The 23,732-nt window shown below is 42.1% G+C and overlaps 1 protein-coding gene across 4 annotated transcripts in view; it reads left to right on the plus strand.

Annotated features, from left to right (window-relative positions):
- The window catches only part of TMEM196 (transmembrane protein 196), a 297,345-nt gene that overhangs the window by 210,552 nt on the left and 63,061 nt on the right, over window positions 1-23,732 (plus strand). For all 4 annotated transcript variants that reach the window (XR_011199188.1, XM_069211688.1, XM_069211690.1 and 1 more), the window contains exon 3: window positions 15,577-15,831. Coding sequence is in view for 3 of the 4 variants with exons in the window: in XM_069211688.1 (XP_069067789.1) it covers window positions 15,577-15,831 (255 nt within the window). In the remaining variant the exon portion in view is untranslated. The remainder of the gene's footprint in view (window positions 1-15,576; window positions 15,832-23,732) is intronic.

The following is a 23,732-nucleotide window of genomic DNA, read 5'->3' on the forward strand; positions in this document are numbered from 1 at the left end:
TCGTTAGAAAACTGATCTTGGCACTTGTTTATTCAAAGCAGTTATTTTTTCAATGACATATCAGGATGGCCTACATGTGACAAAGCCAAAAAAGGTTGGATTGTCTGGAGCCTAATTGTGGCAATAAACAAATACTGCAAATATGGAAATATTCTTTATTTTTTATAATATGGACATAAATGTACAAAGTGTTACCACTGGCCGCCCTCACCAAGTACATCCTATACAAAATGCACTATTGTAGCCAAACTTTTCAATGCATTTGGTTGACCCTTTGAACCTCTAGTACAAGTAAATATATTTCTTACATACCTCCTCTGGCAAAATATTTTTGATTAAATTTACACATATATATGTTTATCTTTTCATAGAGATCGAAATGTATATTAGACATGTTTTGTACCTAAAACTGTCTTAACATAATTTTTCAACCTTACAGCAACTTAACTTCAAAATGTAAAACATTATAATCTGAACTAGTGACTTCCTTCTTTCTTTCCTTCTTTCTCCTTCTTTCCTAAAAGCAAGAAGCTGGCAGCCAATGCCAGAACTATTGGCTTTTTCAAGTCTGCATTAGCCAAGATCTTTTGATTTTCTAAAATGAGTATATCATAGTTACTTCTAGGGGTTATAGGGATTATGGGGGTTTTCATGTAAACTTCATTAATTAGTCTGTGATTGTGTCATTCAACTTTCTTTATCCACCAACTCAAGCATTAATCAAGGTGCAGGTGTAAATTCCACTTCAACAACTGGCTGACTTTCCATTGAGTTAGGGCTTGCTGACCTTTCACAAGTAGCACATCCACACACAACCTAGTTCTCTTCGGTGCCAGGGAGTACTATGAGAATGTGTGCTTTTTTGAGACCACAACAACATTTTTGCCATTAACCAATGTCCTTTTTTAGATTCATGAGGGCCCAACAGCTTCCCAAACAATAAGGTTTTACAAAAACCATGTAAAAACAAGAATTGTCAAAAGGCTGATGGACGTCGCCAGACCTAATGGCTTTGTCAGTGCTCGTTTTCATAGCAATAGTGATACTATAAATCAAGTCCTAGGCATTCTGCCAGGATTGTTAAATACATTGGAGTGGAGGCAAGTTGTTAAGCTGGGTTTTACGAATGGTGCCACTGCAGCCAATGCCCTCAAATGGGGGATTTCAAAGTATAGCTAACATTTTCCTAACCATAATGTCTGTTTTCCATAAGGAACACAATAACAAAAAAGAAACGGATGACATCACAGGGAAATAACAATGCTGAAAAAGAAATGTATTTTACTCCTCATTGCCTCTAACTGTAAATAATGTTGGTACATTTGTTGTTTTCTTCTGTTTTTTGGGGGGGTTTAAATCTTTTATATTAAGTGTCAAGCAGTAAATGCGTATAACACAGCATACATATGCAAACCCCTGCACAGAAGTAATATGTCAATACAGGTCAACTACGATGATGTTGAGTACCAGTTGGGAACATTCCTACAAGAAAGGATGCCATTACAGTGGCAAAGACTTTACAGCTCCCACCTTAAGTTGGACAGACAATGTAAAGTCCTTCCTCTGACAGTCTTCTCTCCATCAGCCTATCAGAGGAAGTATTCTTTTGAGGAAGTCAATGGGGGCTTCATTGTAAGAAATGCTTACAGTCTGTCCAACTCTAAATAAGGGGTGTGAGACAAGGTTTGGCATGCTGGTGCCCCCTTATAAGTCCCTAGTATATGAAACCTAGATACCCAGGGAATGGGTGTTCCAGGGGATCCCTATGGGCTGCAACATTTCTTTTGCCACCCACAGGGAGTCCATTCAAAGGCATCTGCAGGACTACCATTGCAGCCTGCGTGAAAAGCTGCATGCATTCTTTCACTGCCATTTACACTGCACAAGGTCACTTATAAGTCACCCTTGTAGCTGGCCCTTCAGCCCTGAGGGCAGGGTGCAGAGTACCTGTGCATGAGGGTACTCCTGCACTAGCAGAGGTGCCCCAACGACCTCCAGGACCATTTTCCCGAGTTTGGGCATGCCAATTTTACACGTGTACTGGACATAGGTCACTACCTATGTCCAGCTACATAATGGTAACTCCAAACATAGGCATGTTTGGTATCAAACATCTTGGAATCACACTCCAATGCTTTTGCAAGCACTAGTTGTATGATTCCATGCACTCTGGGGGCTCCTTAGAGGACCCCCAGTATTACCATTCCAGCCTTCTGAGATTTTCCATGCAGCCCCAGCTGCTGCCACCTTTCAGACAGGTTTCTGCCCTCCTGTTGCTTGAGCAGCACAAGGCCTGGAAGGCAGAACAAAGGATTTCCTTTGGGAGAGGGGTGTTATACCCTCATCTTTGGAAATAGGTGTTACAGGCTTTGGAGGGGTAGCCTCCCCAAGCCTCTGGAAATGCTATGAAGGGCACAGATGGTGCCCTCTTTGCATTATCCAGTCTACATCAGTTCAGGGACCCCCAGTCCCTGCTCTGGTGTGAAACTGGACAAAGGAAAGGGGAGTGACCCACCCCTGTCCATCACCACCCCAGGGGTGGTGCTCAGAGCTCCTCCAGAGGGTCCCTGGGTTATGCCATCTTGAATTCCAAGTTGGCAGGGCACTCTGGGAGCATCTGAGTGGCAAGTGCCAGCAGGTGAAGTCAGAGCCCTCCCTTGGTAGGTGCTTACCTGTTTAGCTGACCAATCCCCCTTTCAGGGCTATGTAGGGTCTCTCTCTTGGGTGGTTCTTCAGATTCGGATTGCAGGGCTTCAGCAGGAATCCTCTGCATCATTTACTTCACCTTATTACCGAAGGAACTGCATCTCGACCCTGCAAGAACTCTGCAACTACAACAAAGAAGCAAAGACGACTTCTGCAACATTGTGGCCCTCATTACAACCCTGGCGGTCAAAGCCCGCCAGGGCTGTTTTGGTGATTGCCACGCCAACAGGCTGGCGGTGCAATCTTGCCTATTTCGACCGCAGCAGAAGCGCCGGCGTACGCAGCGCCAGGACCGGTGGTTTTCCGCCACGGTGGTCCCGGCGGTTGTAATCTGCCAGGGCAGCGCTGCTTGCAGCGCTGCCCGGGGGATTACGAGTCCCCTTCCCGCCAGCCTTTCCATGGCGGTAGGAATCGCCATGGAAAGGCTGGCAGAAAGGGGAGTCGCATGGGCAGTGCAGGGGCCCCCTGGCACAGCCCCACACAGCTTTTCACTGATCATTTCACTGCACCCGTCGCACGGCCGCAACACCGCCGGCTCCATTTGGAGCCAGCTCCCATGTTGCGGCCCACATCCCCGCTGGGCCGGCGGGAGGAAACTCAGTTTCCACCCGCCGGCCCAGCAGGGATGTCATAATGGGCACGGCGGGAGTGCGGTCACATTGGCACATCGGTTACAACCGCTGCCCGCCAATGTTGTAATGAGGCCCTGTATCTTCAGCTCCTGCCAGCAACTGCAACAGTTTTCTGGTCATGCATCCTCAGAGGACAGCCTGTCTTCAGCCTACACCAGAAGAATGAAGGAATCTCCCTTGGAGTGAAGGAGCCACTCCACTGCTTCAGCAGGCACCTCCTGCAACAAGAACTGGTTGCGTGGGACCTCTCTCCTGACAAGCTGCGTCAATCCTGCATCATGGGTGGTGGACTGAAGTGGTCCCAATGGTCCTGACGTCCAGCTGTCCAACTTTGGTGGAGGTAAGAGCTTGCCTCCCCATGCAAGACAGTACCTCCGTGCACCATGTGTTTTGCAGTTGCCAAGCCATCCTTCCATGAAGTTTTTTGTGCACCGTGCTCAGGCCCCAGCACCCAGCACGCCTTCCTGCGATGCACAGCTTCCTGCGTGGTTTTCCGGCAGCGTGAGTCCCTTTGTTGCAGTGCTGCATGGGCCTCCTTTTGCAAATTCTTTGTCCCCATGCTGTGGGACTCCTGTGTGCATTGCCTGGTCTTCTGAGGGCTCTCTGAGTTGCTGAGAGCCCCTTTTGACTCCTCCTCCTGGGTACAGTCCACCAGATCCCCCCTGGTCCCAGGCAGCGCCATTTTCCGCTAACAGTGAGCTTTGCGTGTGCCAAGTCTTGTTGCCAGAATCCAGCAATGCAAACCAGACTGCAATCATCCATCCGGCATGGAACATGATCTGCACCAACCAGGAACCCGCATCTGTCTTCTTGGGTGCAGTACTGACTGTTGTTCTTCCCTTGTGGTTCTTCTTTTACACCTTCATCCAGGTTAGCATTGGTTCCTGTTCTCCCTGGACTCTTCAGTGCTTCTTGGACTTCGTCCCTTTCTTCCACAGATCTTCAGGTCCATGATCCATCGTTGGTGTTTTGCAGTCTCTTCTAGTTCTTGCATAATCTTCTTTCTCGTGTTCTTGTGTGTTCTAGGAAGTTACTGCGATTTACTCCTGCTTTCCTGGACTCTGGGGTGGGTTCTATTACTTACTTTTGCTGTTTTCTAATACTCCTGGCACCCCTCTCACACTACACATGCCTAGGTGGGATGACGACATTCGCATTCCACTTTCTTAGTTTATGGTTTGTGTTCCCCCAGGCCTGTTTCTAACTATTGTGATTTTCGCTATTTGCACTGTTTTCTAACTGTTTTTACAGCTATTTCTGCATACTAGTGTTTATAATTTGTGTATTACTTACCTCCTAAGGGAGTATAGTCTCTATGGTATTTTTGGCATTTGTGTCACCAAAAGAAAGTACCTTTATTTTTGTAACACTGAGTATTTTCTTTCATGTGTGTGAGTACTGTGTGACTACAGTGGTATTGCATGAGCTTTGCATCCTCCTAGATAAGCCTTAGCTGCTCAGCTACAGCTACCCATAGGGAGCCTGGCTTCCAGACTCTGCCTACATTTCATCAATAAGGGATAATTGGACCTGGTATAAGGTGTAAGTACCTTAGTTACCCACTACAAAACAGGCCAGCCTCCTACAGCCAGGCCCATCCTTCTTGCTAATACACTCTACATACCAAACGCACAGGACACCTGACCTCATTAAAAAGCAGTGGCAGCTGATAATTTTGTCAGGGAGGGGGGCGGGCGGACCACTCACACACATGTACACTCACTCACACACATGCATTCACAAATGAGCTCACACTCCCCGTTCACAACACTCACTCACAACAAATTCATACATTTATACATGCATGAACTCACGCACATACACCAAACTTTCAAAAACATAAAACCTACCTAACTTGCAACTCCCAGACAGGAACACCTTGGAGGTCCCTGGAGGGTTGGAACTGCTCCCTCTTTTCACTGGCTGACCTTAGGTCAGCCAATGAGAAGACGCAGCAATCCCTCGCTTGTCACAGAATGAGATGGGGCCAGTGAGACAACTGACTCCACCTCACTCTGTGACACCGTGTCACTGATTGATACTCGGTCCTGGGCACTTCATGGCTTAAAACTGAAGCCCTCTAGTCCGAGGCGCTCAGTGATGCACCCTCATCAAGAGGAGGAGGGCCTCAATGCACTTTTGTCAGCTAAGACAGTCAGGCACTTGGGCATTTAAGACATGTATAGTTCTTGGCTGCCTGATCTGAACAAAAAGAGAGCCAGGCTGACCTTTGCTCAGCCTGAAATACACTCTTCTTCTGCAGCAAAAGGTGAGGGGCATGGCCCCTGTGTTGGTAGGGATGGGCCACAGCTGGGGACAATCAGTAAATACAGGCTTGGACAAGCACAAGAATAATAGCAGATCCCTAAACATTGAAGTATAATGCCACACCCAGCACAAGTAGGCATGCAACCAATCACCATACTGCATCACAACCTAAATCTCACACACCCAGTAGACTATGCACCACCAGCCCAAACCAAGCTGTAATGTTCCACTGCAAATCAACGGGGCACCCTCAGCCCTGGAATCTGTATTCTGCCATATTTGGTAATGTAGTATTCCCGCACTTAATACTTACGTGGCAGGAGGAAAATTAATTATGTTAAAAAAACAAAAACGTGTGCAGTGATGTAAGTCAACAAAATGGTAATTAATGAGAGGAAGGTCATCAGAGTGAAGGAGACATCTTTTTTGCCTTAACTCTTTTCTTTCTGAAACAGAAGGAACAACAACCAGGTCAGTATTGAAATTTTAGGAAACATAAGATTGCCCACTGTACAACCATGAAACAGAGCTCTGAATTCCACTCAAATTCCAACATCGAAACAATTTTGGACAAATCACTGTTTCTCGGTGAACCATTTTCAGTATCACATAGAAGCACCTTCAGCAATAAAATTCAGATTTTCCTAGTAATTTATAAAGGAAAGTCTTAATTTTAGTAAAGACTTGGAGGCGAGTATTATGCATTCTCAAATCTTGCAAATTTAATAGCAGCAGTCAAGGATAAACACAGAGAAATCTACAAATCCCATCAGGTGGAGGGTAACAGCCAGTGGGATTAAAACAGTAGTATCGGAACAGATGATAACCAATCACAACAATAGACCTCCAATAATAGCTCAGCTTGACTGAGAACAGCCCTCTTTTCTTGTGTGAGGTGTCAAACAGAATTGAACAGCGAAAATATAGTAGAAATGATATTAAGAGCCATAATTATAGAAAAAGGTTTTTGGCAAAAGTTCATAAATGTAGAACTGATAATGGAAAGTTAAGAAATTGGATAATCTGGAATCCCATTATGATCTATAGAATGTGTAACACTGATGCAGGAAAAGTAAGAAAGTGAAGACAAATTCGGTGAAGGACGATGCAGTCGTAGTAGTTGCTGAAAGGGAGGGAGAAAACAAAATGAAATTAATAAATTTTGTGTTTGGAAAATACTGACCTCTGTGTCTTTAATAAAATTTAGACTTTCCTTCATAAATTTCTAGGAAAATCTACATTTTATGACAAGACAGGAGGCTAATATTATGCTTGTTCAAAGCAAATTAATAAAAGTAGAAGAAACAGTATGTACAGTTTTGCAATAAAACACTTTAGACACATTGGGGGTCATTCTGACCCTGGCGGCCGGTGACCGCCAGGGTCACCGACCACGGGAGCACCGCCAACAGGCTGGCGGTGCTCCCAAGGGCATTCTGACCGCGGCGGTTCAGCCGCAGTCAGAAAGGGTAAACCGGCGGTCTCCCGCCGGTTTACCGCTGCCCCATTGAATCCTCCATGGCGGCGGAGCGCGCTCCTCCGCCATGGGGATTCAGACACCCCCTACCGCCATCCTGTTCATGGCAGGAAACCCGCCATGAACAGGATGGCGGTAGGGGGTGCCGCGGGGCCCCTGGGGGCCCCTGCAGTGCCAATGGCATGGGCACTGCAGGGGCCCCCGTAAGAGGGCCCCACAAAGTATTTCAGTGTCTGCTTTGAAGACACTGAAATACGCGACGGGTGCAACTGCACCCGTCGCACCCCTGCAACTACGCCGGCTCAATTCTGAGCCGGCGTCCTCGTTGCAGGGGCATTTCCGCTGGGCCGGCGGGCGCTCTTTTGGAGAGCGCCCGCCGGCCCAGCGGAAATGTTTGAATGGCCGCCGCGGTCTTTTGACCGCGGTGCGGTCATCTGTCGGCGGTACCTTGGCGGACGGCCTCCGCCGTCCGCCAAGGTCTGAATGACCCCCATTGTTGTTTGACCAATATGCTGATGTTTAATGTCCTCAAGACGAGAACCCACCCAAAAGGCCTTAGAAGCATGGCTCCCCTGGAAGAATAGGCTCCATAGATGAAAGTATCAATTCCCACTTAGGGCATAATTCATTTAACCCAACGTGTCAGGATAGGGGAAGAAACAGGTTTATAAGGTTTTCTGAAGGAGATCAAAAGTTGTGTAGCTGAGGACATTCTTAGATCAGCATTTTTTTGTTCATAAACTTTTAGGCATTGACCCACACAAATCTTTGGGTTGATCAGGAAAATAGGGATAAAACACAGTGGAAATATTTGTTTTGGTACGTCTATGCACAATTAACAAAACACTTGTTGGAGTAAATTATCTAGAGGAAATATCCAAAGCTCTAGAATCTGAAAGTCATTTATTGGATATCAAGCATAACAACATGGTAAGTGTAGCTGATAACATTTTAAGTGAAAGAGACATATTATCAGACCAAGATAAAAATAGGTTGAAAGCAAAAATCACATCCCACAATGACCTATATTTACGCACAGGAGGATTACAAAACTTTACTCCTTTTAACAGTCGACAACTGAGTGGATGTTTACCCACTGATTTTCCATTGATATAAGGGTGGTTAATAGAGATAGCTGATCTGTATAGGTTCATCATTTGATATGTTTTACCATTGCTGGCTTCAGCTGCTAAGAGGTTAACAGTAAAGACTACATCCACTGAAGAGGGGTTGCTATGTTTTCCCATACACAGGCTTGACCATAAAGACCAAGCCGACTTGTAAGCCTTTGTTGTTCCTGGAGCCCAAGATTGACTGATGTAGTTGGAAGCTTCTGTCAAAATAAGAAAGGAAGGTTAGGAACTCCAGATATTTTCCAGACTGAGAGGGTAAGGGTATTGTCTAGAATTAGATTGTGAGGTTGGTTGAGAGGGCCCAGGAGAAGATCCCGGAAAGATGCAACAGGCAAAGGTTCTAGAAAGCTTTTGCCAGTTCCGCTAGAGGTTTGGTTCTGGTGTCCCCTATGTGGTTTATGTATTGGACTTCAGAGATGTTGTCTATATGGAGAAGAATAGAACAACCAACCCTGTTCTTTGCAAGGCTTGTGATGGCAAAGGAGCCTGCAAGCATCTCTAAACAATTGATGTGCAATTTGGACTGATCTAATGACCATGAACCTCTAGTCGATATTGGTCCACATCGGGCACTCAACCTGAGCATCTTGCATCTCATTCTAACATACGATCTGGGGCTGATGCAAAGATAGTCCTGCTGTTCCAGGCATCTAAATGGTCTGTCCATCATTGCAGCTCTAGACAAGAGTCTTAATCTAGCGAGAAGTCGTCTGAGTAAAAAAGATCTTTTTGTAGATGACAGATTATTTATCTCTGAAGTGCCCGATAATGAAGAGGACCTGGGAATATACCTTGAATTGAAGATGAGAGTCCACCCACTATCCTTGCTAGAGCGCTGAAGGAGATTACTGGGCTGTGTAAGGTTTGCAGGATCTTGGATTTGATGGATTTTAATTTTGCTGAAGGAAGATGCAAAGAAGCTGAGTTTGAATTTATGAGGAAACCTAGAAATTCTATCTGTTGAGTTGGGGATAGAAGAGATTTTTCTTTGTTCATCAGGAAACCTAAATCTGAAAGGAAAGAACAGGTTAGATAAATATGATTCTGTAGAGAGGTAATACCTTGGCTCATAATGAGGATGCCATCCAGATAAATAATCATTCTTACTCCTTGAGCCCTGAGGAAGGTGACTACGGGCTTCATTAGTTTGGTGAAGCACCAAGGAGCTGATGATAGAGTGAAAGGGAGAGATGTAAACTGATAAGGGTGGCTTAGCCATTTAAATTTAAGATATTTCCTGTAGAAAGGATGAATCAGGATGGTAAGATAGGCACCTTGTAAGTCCATGCAAATCATCCAATCATGAAGAAGAAGAAAGTCTCTGAGATGAATAATTGGTTGAAGTGCTTGAAGTTGATGACTGATCTTATCTTCTTGTTTTTATTTTATGCTAAAAAGATAGAGCCTAGGAAACCGGACTGGTCGAGATGACATGGAGAAATAGCGTATTTTTGTAAGAGAGACTGAATCTCTAAAGGAATGAGGGATGACCTTTCTGTGGAGAATTGAAGAGGATGAGGAAGTATTGTTGAAAAGGTTCTGAGTAGAGCTCTACAGCATAATCTTGGACTGTGTCTAAAACCCATGGATCTGAGGTTATTGTACGCCATTTTGGAAGAAACAGATGAATATGACCTCCTACTGGCAGAAGGCCAGAAACTGGACTCAATTGGTTGAGAGACATATCTGGAAACTTTGTAGCCTCTGCCACTGAAACCTCTGCCTCTCTTTTGATATAACTAAGGCTTGAATTCTTGAAAGGATGGATTAAAGGAACCTCTGAAACTTTGATTGTTGTAGGATCGGCTGGCAAAGCAGTTCCTGCATCTGCTGGCCCTGGAGAAAACCTGCAGTGAAAACATTTTCCTTAGAGATTGTTGGGCCTTATCCAACAAAGCAAAGGTGGAGGCATATTTGCTCAAATCTTCAACAAAAGAATCTCTGCAAAAAGATCAGCCTGCCTTAATTCCCGGATCTATGGCCGCCAACTTCACCAATTTAGGGTTCAGCTTCAATAGACGACCCTTCCTGCGTTCATGAGTGAGTGCGGAGTTGACATTTGTGAGAAGGCAAAAAGCTTGTTGCACCCATAAAGAAAGGTCATCAGGGTTTATAGGAATGTTATTCAGTCTTGCTGCTTCTGCCAAGTCAGAAATACGGGTGAGGGGACCCACAATGTCCAATAATTTGTCCTGGCATGTGGACCATGTCTTAAAACACCCTTACGTGGGTCCTTGCCAAACTTAGAAAATAAATTTAAGATGATTGGGGCAATAGTTGGAGTAGCTGTAACGTTTAAGGAAAGAGAAGGACGTGGGCATTCAGATCTTAGTTTAGCTCTTGTTTGTTTATCCAAAGGAGAGCATAGTCTGGAAGCCATATATTCACTTATGTGGTGCTGGAAACCACTCCATAGAATTAGGGTGTTGTATGCCATTGGGGTCGAACATAGGAACCCCTTCCAAATCAGAAACCAAAAAGGGTTTGGCAGAATCAAAAGTCGCAGACTTAGATTTCTTAGGGGATTAATTTGGTATGATGTCAGCATCTCCTTGTCCATTTTTGTCATTATCCGAATCAACATCACCTATATCGTCATCCGTATCAGGAATGTGAGATATTAAAATTGGGTTAGAAATCTGCTTGGTTTTAATTTTACATTTACTAAATGATGATTTATCATTATTAATGGGGTATTCCTGGGGCTTGGGGTAGGCACCTGTGTGCCCTTTCCATGGTGTTTAGCCATGAAAGTGGGTCCACAGGTCCCCTAACATGTCATTTATGCACCAGAGTATAAATCAGACATTAGGGCTTTAGAGTCATATTGTGGAAGGAAATGCCTACCTTGCATCTAATTAGTGCAAGGTAGTATGCCGCATCCACAATATGGTGCTAAGCCCTATATTTTGATGCTAGACGGCTCTATCATCCAAATATAAATATGGAGTTAACTTTGTACCGTTTTAGAGTAAAAATAAATGACACTAAAATGATGCAAAGAGAGTATAAATATGCCCCCTGGTTTTTTGGTATGAAACATAGTTGAGGATGACGAAGGGCACTTTCTGCTATCCCCCGCAGAATGGGCCAACAAACTCTTTGACATGATGTTGATTACGGAATTCTCAATATCCTTAGAAAATGTATCCATAGAGGCAGAAACTGCCTGTTCTACTGAATTATGAATAAATTCATTAAAATTATCCTTCAAGGAATCATCATCTTTATTAGCCTGATGAATTAGAGGAGAGCTGTCAATCTCCATTGTTAAATTTAAAGTCAACTGAAATATAACTAAATTAATAAAATATGTTAATAAAGGCTAAAGAGCTTTTATGTCTGAAAAAATATATGAATAAATCACCAGGAAAGGGTAAAAACTCTGTAGCCACGAAAGGTTTGGCAAACTCCGCCTGTAGGTGGGGTCGTCAGATGAAGCTCAGAGGAAAAGGAGGGAGAGGGGTGAGACAGGAGCTTAGGCCACGCTCCAGGGAGGAACAGACACTGCAGGTACAACGATATGGGAAGGATTACTGCTCGCTCTGACCCGAAGGTGAAAACAGGTGCTTCAGAAGTCACAGCCGAGGAAAGGAACCGAGTGACTCTGTTATCAGCACAGAAGTAAAACCGGTAAGTGTAGCATCAGTTCTCACTCCGTGTTGTGCATATAAATGACCCGCGCCGACTGAGAAGTTCGTGGTAGTGCAAGCTAGTGTGCAGATGAAACAGTTATGTAGTGCGGCAACATGCCGGCTAGCGCACACACCTGGAAATAATTATAAAAGTGCATTAAAACACTAAAACAGTAAAGCAATCACAATGAAAGATGATTCAGTAAAGTACAATAAGTAATGAAAGTACTTAACTTGACTGTGAGCAGCAAGAATAGAGGGCTGTTCTCAGTCAAGTTGAGCTATTGTTGGAGGTGTATTGTTGTGATTGGTTATCATCTGTTCTGATACTACTGTTTTAATCCCATTGGCTGTTACCCTCCGCCTGATGGGATTTGTTGTTTTCTCTGTGTTTATGCTTGACTGCTGCTATTAAATTTACAAGATTTGAGAAAGCATAATAGGAGCCTCTGGTCTTCTCATAAAATTAAATACAGAGCACATGCATTTACACATTTGAATGCTGGCACTTTTATCTGTGTTCTCCTGGGGGCTGACAAAAACTTTCCTGCTCAACTGCTTCTTGTTTGCCGACAATACTCGAGAAGCATCCGCTCCTGGGGCAGAGTACTGTTGTGTCTCCATCTTCCTCCATCCCTCTCACTTTGTATTCAGCACAGGTTTCCTCCCCTAGAACATGTCTAGAGTCTTCAAGCATCCCTCTTGTCCAGGTCACCTCAGCTTTCTTTCTGACTGCTGTGTGTCTTCTTCCAATCGTGTCTCCTCTGTTCTGAATGTCCCTCTCTCTGTCCTCCAAATACCCTCTGTTCTTCATATCTCCAATACCCCCACACCTCCTTGACCCTCCACTCTTCAGCTCATCATACATCATCAAGGATGGTCTTGTACAGGTGGGCAGCGCAGGAGGAGAATCAATAACGATGTGACTGCACCTGTCCAGTTAAACTGTACTGCGCAGGTTGCAACCAGCCCAATGTTTGGCCTGGGCTATGTAACCACTGAGTGTTGCGTGTGCCATGCAATCAAGAGCCTGGCATTGGGAAGGCCATTGTGGCCAGAACAAGAGAAGCATCAGGCTTCTACAGAGTGAGGCCTTCTGCTTTTCATTTGTTTATCTCTTTGAGACCGTACCGTGAGAGAGCCCAGTAGGTAGAATAAGGGCTGGTCCCCAAAACTGAGAGCTGCTAAAGCCACCGGCATCCACTGTCTCAGACTGACCACTGCATTTTTTTATCTCACCGAAATTATCCATTTAAAAAAGAACATCAAGTCCATGGTCTCCAAGGAAGCTTTCATAATATAATGGTTGAAAAAGGGCAAACCCTCCGCTGATGGACTAAGTCATGCCAGTCAGAGGTGACATAGAAGATGATCTTGCTAGCATTTATGGTGTTACAACCCTCACCATCCTGACAATCATCATCACTTGTAGGCTCAGAGCAGCACTTGCATTCTTGCAACTTTTGCCTAGCAGAAAATGTCAGTGAAATGGCTGTACACTGACATGCGATGCTCAGTTAAATATCTAAATAAACATATAAACACATACATTTAATTACTGCCCAAGCTTTCCTCCAGCCTATGTGTACCATATGTATAAATACTCAAAACCAATATTCAAACAAATAGCATTTCAAATTGGAAATAAGGAAGATATTAAATTAACTCTAGTTTCTATATAATTAGCTAACACATTTCATTTAAATAATTTGTTACTCACTTCTTCCTCCTAGCATGAATTGCTGGACTATACATTACTCTCAAGAAATCTGAGACATTGCATGCCCCAATCTTAAACTGTTCTGAGAGGTATTTCTAAGTAAGTCGATATTATCTTGCAAGATTAAGCAAGGACGTCAGAAGTCATCATGTTGCCTTATTTTCCATATCTGCTTCTTTATTCCACCATAAACTTAATTTTCCATCCACCTTTACCTCTTTGAATAGTTAGCACTTTACATTTGTAGCACTCGGCACTGACAGAGTTTTCATACCCTTTGTGAGGCGACAAGGTGGAGAGATACAGAGAGGACAGCTTCGAATGGTGCTATTTGCATCGTACATATGGTAGTGACCAGAGTTTTTCAGTAGAGCAGTTTGAAAATGATCAAAGCTATTATCATTCATTTGACATCAGCCGCCGGGATAGTTTTTGAGGTTTTAGCTGCCTATGCTCGTTATTGATTATTCATAGCCAAATCATTCACAAGGAGTTTCAGGTGTTCTTTACACACTATTCAGAGTGCATAATACTGTCTACACTGTAAAGAGGGTGAAAAGTACATACACCATTCGTTGGCAGATGTCCTGGATCTTCCAAACTACAAGTAAGTCCAGTAGTGATCTGATGTTGATTGTAAAGTGGGTGCATGCATACATTAAAGAGCACTGAGGGAAAGCAGAGATTACTCTAGAACACCACAGCTGAAATATACTGGAGGTGCTCTCATGCTTCAACTTCCAATTGTGCGATGTTCGCCTGCAGAAAAGACATCACCCTACAAATATTTCAGAAACACTTTAACAGGATCCTATTGTCCAACCTGTGAAAAACGATGGAAAGGTCCAAGAGCCCCGATCTGTCACTTTCAATCACCTTGCATTCATATTCATGAAATAAGTTTTTGACCCATTTCATAGCCTACACCTGAACTCTGTAGCAGTCCATTACTTTCTAGATGATGTCAGAGTTGAAGAATGACTACATTTTCCATAACTTTAGCTAAGAAGGGGATCCCTGCCATTAATCGATTCCTTGCTGATTTTATCGGGTTCTGCACAGGTTTTTTTGCTGTGAAGTGAAACAAGTATGTTTGAGACTGGCCATGACTAAGGAAAAAAAAAAGAACTACTTTTTCTGTGGTTAGATTTAAAACTTGGTAGGATACCCCAGTGTGACCGCAAAGTCTGGCATGTGGCCAAGCTCAGCCTCATAAGTCTGGGATGTTTGGGTTGGTGGTTCTAGGTGCTGGAAGGTTGGCTGGCTGGTGCAGGACCAGAGAGGACACACAGGCATCCAACCACTACCGTTTCTTTAAACAATAGAGACAATTCGCTGAAGTAAACACAATGTAACAGAGTTGTGGTTCAAACTGTGCAAATACTGTCAGATTCCCATGGGACAAACCTAAAAAATGTACTGACAAAAAGAGTTGAACTTACGTGATGGATCATATCAAAACCTAAAAACACCTTAAATTCACTTGTTGGGTCCACTACTTAGGATGTAAGTCTCGCCAGCTGTGAAATCCATATTTTGTCCCAAAAATTGACTTCTCATAACCTCGCACATTATGTAGCATATGACATCAGAAATTACTTCTGAGATCACTGGTGACATACTTCTGTGAACCATTGACAATATTGATTACACCACCATGAATGCAGTATTATTTCTTTGCTTAGATATGTTATAATTTGTTGATGGTTTATTGTTAAGACTTGTTGTTTAGTACTATAAATATTGTTATTCACAACCAATACACTTCAGCGTGAGTTGTTGGATTTCGTTGCATATGTGGTGGAATTAAGGACTTTTGTAACAGCCAATAAGTCAGGCAACTGTAGATTTCGAATTGGAACAATAATTGTATAATACAGGATTATGTGATTGTAAGTACTGGCAAATGCATTTCTTTCTCTGTACTTTAAAACGATTTGCTGCTTTATATTTTATATTCTACACTGTGACATGCCTTTGCCATGCCTCATCTTGTCCCATACAGATGATTCTGTTTTCAGCCTGCTGTATATGTGGACTTATTGGAGGAATACTCAATTTCCAGTTTGTACGTGCTCTATCCAAGAAGACATCCTCACTATACTCTCTACACCTTGCCTCCATGTCTCTTGCTTGTATTGGAATCAGTGGGTGTACCGTGTCATCATGGCTCACATGCCGATTGGCCAGCTTTGAGCAAAGAAGGATGTTCTTGGAACGAGAGCATTCTCTTCACCATTCTCATGAAATGACGGAAAAGGTGAGTGGGTACCATCTTTCACAACGTGCTTCACATGAGCCTACTTCCTTTTTAAAAGAACTGGCTTTACCGCCCTGAGTCAACCACTGAAATGAGATGCCCAAAGAGCCTGGCACTTTCACAGTAAATTTTCATAAAGCAAATACTTTAATAAATCCTAAGCGTTGTTATTATTTAAGCTATCTTCTGTCAAGTTACATGGCTTTCGTAGCGTCTTGGCTAAGTGTAATCAGTGTAATCAATTAAACGATTGGTTTTTTTCGACCAGAGTTCATAAAAACATATAAAATACAATGCATACAAATCACAGAACAGAGAACGTTCCAAACACAAAGCAACATCATTCAAGTACATATTAAAAAAACATGGAGGCACACCTCAACAACAAAGGCTTTCTTGAATTCAATTAAAAAACAGACATTTGCAGGCAATAAAAAGTTGACCTCTGTTCCGAGATTGCATTACAACTTTATTCAAGGACATCTGTGATCCTAATGACTGTCTCAGAGAAGTTAGATTCAGCAAAACATAATGAAGGAGAATTTAATGTTAATATATTCATAATGGCTTTTCTACTATTAATTATGTCTACAAATTTCGGAACAGTCTCAAAAATTATATCAAGGTAAGAGAAAAAGCAAGAAAAAGAGAAATGCATGCATGATTGATTGGAGAGTGATTCACCTTGGGAAGGATGAGCATACCTGATAAGAAGCCCATTTTGAAGGGAATTATACGCTCTTATGACAATATTTCCACCTGCCCAGTTTGAATAGGGTTTTTGTTCATTGCAAAACCTTCATATAATTTACACACTCACTGATGTTTCTCCTACTCCAAACATTCACTCACTCATGTTGCATAATCCAAATGTGTATCAGCAACTCACTATTTCACAGTTAACTAAGTTCATACCGCCTGTCCATAATAAAAGGAAAATCTATGCAATGAGCAGCCTTGAAAGATAATTCAACCATGGGATAGACCACAAGGACTGCCTTCCCATTACATCCCTTACTGTTTTTCTGGTCAGGGACATCTGTAGATGAGCTTATAACAAAATCCAAAATGCAGCTGATTACGTTGCTGAGTGTTGCTAGTGGAGTCTGGCGTTAGGCTGCTGGGTTGGTGATCTGTCCAAACCTGGAGTAAGGGCTTAAATGTGCCATTATTCAGTTGTTATTTGATGATAAAGCAGAGGTGGTGTGTTTGTAAATGCATTTATCTACCCAGCCCATTTTAGAACTAAGTAGTTCAAAAAGATCATAGACTGACGTGATGTTTGAGCAGCATAGCTATCATATAACACATTAGAATTTGTAATAACTATATAAAAACATATCTATTTTTCTTACTAACTACTAATTTTAACACTTCCATAGTCAATAGTATTCAACATCGTTATTCTGCTGTAATGAGTTATTATATTTCTATTGTGATGCCACAATGTATGTTGCCATATCCAGGAGGGTCTTTCTAAAGCAGAACACTGAGCAGAAGTAGAACTGCTGTGCAAACAATGACCTGGATTATTAGCTTCTCAGCAATTTCATTGGAGGTGGGCACTCATAATAAGGATAATGGGACTTTCACAACAGTATATTTATTTGTAGCAAAGCTCAGATTAATTAGGAGAAGTTAGAAACCTATCTATTTTATCACACATTGTGAAATATGGATACATTTGAAAAAGACGTATTATGTAACACATTATTTGTTAATTTAACAGTGTTGGGCAGTAAGAGGCATAGAGCTGCTTTACATAGTAACAATAATACCATTACAAATCATACAATAAACTAGAGCAGAACACAAAAAACTTCAAATTGATGGAGGGGCAAGATGGAGGTTAGAAGAAGTTGGTGAGAGGGGTAAGAGAGGTTACAAGGTCAAGGAGAGGGATCATAAATATACAGGAACCAGAATAGGGAATACAAGTGGATAGGTGTTTGTAAACCCTAAGAATTACTTTACATCAGAGTCAACGAGACAGACATAATCTAAAACCATGAGTCTTTAGAAGATGGGAAAAGGTCTTCAGGTCTTCAGGGTAATTGAGGTCCTCATCTCCACAGTTAGGGAATTCCAGAAGTGGGAGGCAGTTCCAGAAAGTGATTAATCTAATGAAATTAGACATTTTGAAGGTAGGGATTAGCCAGGAAAAGTTTGCCATCATACATGGATGACTTTTTAAGCTAGACACCACAGTTTACATTTAATTCTGTCCTCAACAGGGAACTAGTGAGGCTTGATTAGGAGCAGCGTGATGTAGTCAAATGTCTTAGGTGATGATAGGAATTTAGCTCTTGCTTCAACAAGATACTTAAGAGGGCACATTAGGAGGCCCCTCCCAGGACACTATTGCCAAAGTCTCGACCAGAGAGATTATACATGGGCTGCTGTTTTGGAGCTCTGAAGCAACAGCAGCTCTTTTTTTCCTACTTAGAATTAAATGTTGGCCCTTTAGTAATTTTGTTTCCGTGAGCTATCATAGCTAATGAGGGGTCCACCGTAGGAGAGAGTGAAGGAGAGAATGCTACGTTTAGTAGCATCACTAGCTTGTATGTTGTTGTGTTTATTTTCACAGTACAGATATGCATTATACTTATCTGTAAACAAATTATTTAGAAAATAAGAAGGCACATTAGGTCAGCAATTTCAAAGACAGTTTGGAGAAGTCACCACATTTTATAAATGTCAAATTCTCAAAAAGTCCTCCTACTTTATTTTATAAGCATTTTGAAAATCCTTGACATTATCATTCTAAAGGAATTTCAACAAAGACTCCAGCAGTGACTTTCAATTTCCTCCTATGTTATGCTTTATCCCTCCTTTACATTTTCATGAGTTCTGGCAGTTGATACAGTGTTTAAGTCTTTTAAGATAATGAACATTTATACGTGGAAGGAATAGAACATATTAAAATATTGTTTATTAGTGCTTCTTTCCTAACATTTCCATGGTTAGTACAATAAAAGTGTGATAGATGGGGAGATAGATAGATAGATAGATAGATAGATAGATAGATAGATAGATAGATAGATAGATAGATAGATAGATAGACGGACAGACAAACAGACAGGCAGATAGATAGATAACAGACACTGATATATTTATCTGTATCCCACCCAATCTCTCTCTCTCTCTTTCTTGTTTCTTTCTATGACGTCCTCTTTCTTCCTATACCTCTATTTTCCTTCCACCCTTTACCCCTGCTTCTTAGATATTTTCATGATTTCAAGAAGTGTTCTTTCCCTGTTCTAAGGAAACCACATGAAAGGATGACCATCTATTGCTATTTCTTTCTACTGATAGAATGCTGCAGAAGGTGTTGTCTATAAAGTACGGAAGACTAAGAAGGAATCGGTAGCAATAAAGTATTCCCAATTATGTTTTTAAAAACTGCTAAAAATAAATCATTTTTTTTAACCCTATTTCTATTTACTCATTTGTTTGGCTTATGCATACTATTGATACATATGGATGCCTGTTTAGTGACCCATTTCACCCAACTACATTCATCCACTTGCCAACATTATAAAGGCAGACATGTAAGATGGACAGGGCATTGCCCAGATTGTTATCAAAGTTTAGGATGAGCTAAGGATCATCCACATAAATCATAAGAGATAAACCAAAAGAACAAATGAGCTTTGCAATAGAAGTGACATAAAGGTTACAGAGGAGGAGTTATGTGAAACCTGTGGTTTAATAGCTTGAAAGACAGTGTTAATTGGGATAAAAGCACTACTTGGGAATGATCAGTAAGGAAGAATTTGAAGCAATGCGAAGAGAGGTCCTTGAATCTGAAGAGAATACAGAATTGAATGCCATGCTGGAAGTCGCAGAGAGGTCAAGAAGTATAAGGGCAGACCTATCCTCTTGTCACGCTGATGGGAGAGGGGCAAAATAATGTCAAGACACTGATAAGATTCAGTAGGATTGCTGTTGGTATTTGTTTAGGGTTTTAAAGTTGAAACAAATCAAGGATTCCCTGTGATTGTGGTGGAACAACCAAGCCCTGTTTCCAGGCAGAAGGGACATCAGCCAATGTCAGAAAGTGGATGTAGAAATCCGTGATCACAGAGCGTATCAGGGGAAACACTACAGTCCAGCTTCCATGTTATTTTGTGGGCTTTTTAATTGGTGCTTGTAAACAATAAGGGACATAGGGCCAGATGTATCAAAGGGTTTTACCCATTCTGTGTCTATGGGAAAATGTGTTCGTACATATGGCCCATAGTTACATGCCCCTTGTGCCGCCTTAGGGCTGCAATAGCATCATTTTTTTTAATGCTAAGGTGGCGCTAAGATGGGCTTTCCACCGCTCTAGATGCATTGTGCCACTTTGCAACCCAGCACCACATTATGGGGGTGATTCTAACCCCGGCGGTCTTAGACCGCCGGGGCCAGGGTCGGCGGGAGCACCGCCGACAGACCGGCGGTGCCCCGCAGGGCATTCTGACCGCGGCGCTTTGGCCGCGGTCAGTGCAGGAAAACCGGCGGTCTCCCGCCGGTTTTCCGCTGCCCCTTGGAATCCTCCAAGGCGGCGCAGCTTGCTGCGCCGCCGAGGGGATTCCGACCCCCCCTACCGCCATCCAGTTCCCGGCGGTCCGCCCGCCGGGAACCGGATGGCGGTAGGGGGGGTCGCGGGGCCCCTGGGGGCCCCTGCAGTGCCCATGCCACTGGCATGGGCACTGCAGGGGCCCCCGTAAGAGGGCCCCTAAATGTATTTCACTGTCTGCTGCGCAGACAGTGAAATACGTGACGGGTGCAACTGCACCCGTCGCACAGCTTCCACTCCGCCGGCTCGATTCCGAGCCGGCTTCGTTGTGGAAGCCTCTTTCCCGCTGGGCTGGCGGGCGGCCTGAAGGCGGCCGCCCGCCAGCCCAGCGGGAATGTCAGAATTACCGCCGCGGTCTTTCGACCGCGGAACGGTAACCTGACGGCGGGACTTTGGCGGGCGGCCTCCGCCGCCCGCCAAGGTCAGGATGAGGGCCTATGTCTGTGCCAGGGATAATGTATGCAAGGGGGGCATTCTGACACATGGAGGCAGAAAAAATGGTGCAGTGAAATTTACTAGATTTCACTGTGCCATTTTTTCCATTATTTTTAACGTCTGCTCAAGGCTAGCTTTAAAATGATGCCCCAATTAAAATCAATGGTCCTCCCTGTGCTTTGCTGCACTAGTGTAAAAATGTGTGATGCAACAAGCAACAACAACTCCAAGGTGAATGAGACAATAGACAAAAAAAAACAGGAATAAGCAAACAAACCTAGAGCTCAGCAGACTTCTGTCACATGTTCATTTAGACACACAAACAATTGCTACTGAGAAAGGAAATCAAGATAAAGTAAGTATAGTTTGTGACCTGCTAATAGATGTAGGATTTTCAGTAAATACAGTCTGGATCATATCCAATAGGTGGAGGAAAATTACTCTAACTACTTTAAATATTTAAGAGTAGTCTTTGTCCTACCAAAAGTCAAGACCTCCCTTCACATTTGGGGCCTGCATAACTTTTCATTATACAAACTGAACCATAACTCTCTTACCTGAATAAAGTGTGAACAATACAACTATGAGGTACTGTTTGATTTGTTTGACAAGAAGCATAACATTTAATGTTTCCTTGTAGGGCTGCCATCACTTCTGACAGAAATTAGGTTTTCTCCTTCATTGGTAGGAGCAAAATGATTTGAAGAAGTGGCAGCACCCAAATTATCCAAAGGTGGAATGAGTAGACAGGAGTAGACATGAAATATACCACAATTGTTTGTGTTTACATTACAGAAAGGGCAGCAACAACTACAGTCAACGGCCATTGACAATAGGAGGAGAAGGTGCTGGAAAAAGAACTGTTAGAAGGCTTGGAAGGTTTACGTCTCAGCCTCTATAATATTTCACCTAATCAATTTTCTCATACTTCAGAGTTTTCTGTTATTAGACCCAATTATGAGCAGGAGTAAATCTGGTACGAACTAACATTTTGAAAATGGAAATAAAACAAAATGTAAGCAATTTAGAAAACTAAATCTGAGTAACATTAAGGTTAGAGAGTACACATTAAAGTGTTAATGCAGTTCATTTTCATTCCACTCCGCTGGCAATGATATTGTTTATTGTGAAGGGCACTATTGAACAAGTAGAGGTAAATGCAATAAGGTGTTATGATATGTTATCAACATTTGCAAAGCTCAAACAACACACTCCTTAAGGTGTATCTCATTACTAAGTGGGCAGAAGTATAAGATGATGAATGCTCTTTAAAAGAGCCACATTTTTAACATTTCTTTAAACTTCCAAAATCAGAACAGGAGTGAATGAGGTATGGAAGGCTGTCCCAGTGGTGTGGGGCCAAATAAGAAAAATGCCACCCTTGTACCTAAAGGTGCAAATACAGTATGGTCTTAGAAAGGCTTTATCCATGGATCTCAGTTTCTGTTGAGCTGATATGAGTAAGGTGAGGACTGATCTTAGCTTATCATCAATAAAGGTGTTCAGCACTGAAATCTCTGGTTGAGCAATTACATAATTTCAGTACTTGATCATTAATATCACACAGAACACAGGAGACATCCTAAAGGACTATTATGACAGATTACATTAGAAACCTTTGTTATATTTAAGGATATCTAACAGAACACATTTCTCTTAAGGTGGTCTAATTAACCTTCTGAAATGTTAGCCTTTCTATATTTGGCCATTACTACTGTGTGCCTTAGTTCTCTTTCTTCTACAATCTACCATTGAGAGTTTATAATGATATTCTACCATGTTTGTTACGTTTGGAAGAAAATCTGTCACTCTAATTTGTATGGAGGTGACCTTTCCCATCACTTTAAACATTATTGTGCGATGGCCAAACTAAAACATTATCTATCTTTTAACTTAAAATTAGAATGGTCTATCTTTAGTTGTAGGCTTGACACACTGCAGATTATTCTGTGCTTGAGGAGAATCATTAATTATCACCACACATGGCGTTACATTTTCATATGTTTGTGGAGTAACCTAAACCTTTCATCATTTTTTCATGACCTGAAGCCTATATTTTGTAGAATTCAAGTTACATTTAAATTCTTGGTAATAGTGTGCTCCACAATTTGAAATTCTAAAAACTCAAATTTATCTGATAAACTTGTAGTTTCTATTTTATATCAAACTAAATACATTTGTAGAGGAAGTACGCTTTAACAATGTCTTTTATTCTTGACAGAATTAGGAATAACAGATGGAAAGAGTAACTGTGATCTATAAGCAATTTTCATTCGTTATAAAGTATATCACTCTCCAGAAAAAAAAGTAAACATTACAACCATAGATTCTCGTTGTGCCAGGTACCTAGCCAAAGGGCCATTTATAAAGTGGCAGCTTTGCCACTTCTTCTTGAATAAGTAAGGTAAAAGCAGAATTATCAATCAAATTATATAAAAGTTGCACAGACTATAAGGACATGTTCCTACTCATAAGTGAAGTTGACTTCCTTATGACAGCAGAAGTCCAAGAGAATATTGCGAGCTATAATATTTTAACAGAAAGTTTGTGCAATTATAAAGGATATATTTCAGCTAAAGTCACCTATTATCACTCATTGTATTATGTTTGAAAAGAAAAGAACTTGTAGAACAGAATATTTCAACATAGAATTTAACTAATAGTTAAAAATCAGAAGAATACAAGCCCTTCTAAATAAGATGTTTTCGGCCATGAGGTGACAGGAATGACAGCCATTGCTTTTTTAACTTGAAGTTTTAATCATGCTGTGGGCTATGTAATATCTATATATTTAGTTTGTGAACTAATTGCCTTTATGAATAAATATTTTCGGATATTGATATAAATGCAATTTTATTTTATGTTGTTTCAATTATGTTTGCATTCCATCACTGATTACATT

The sequence above is a fragment of the Pleurodeles waltl genome, chromosome 10, assembly GCF_031143425.1.
Source record: "Pleurodeles waltl isolate 20211129_DDA chromosome 10, aPleWal1.hap1.20221129, whole genome shotgun sequence".
In the NCBI taxonomy this organism is placed as follows: Eukaryota; Metazoa; Chordata; class Amphibia; order Caudata; family Salamandridae; genus Pleurodeles; species Pleurodeles waltl.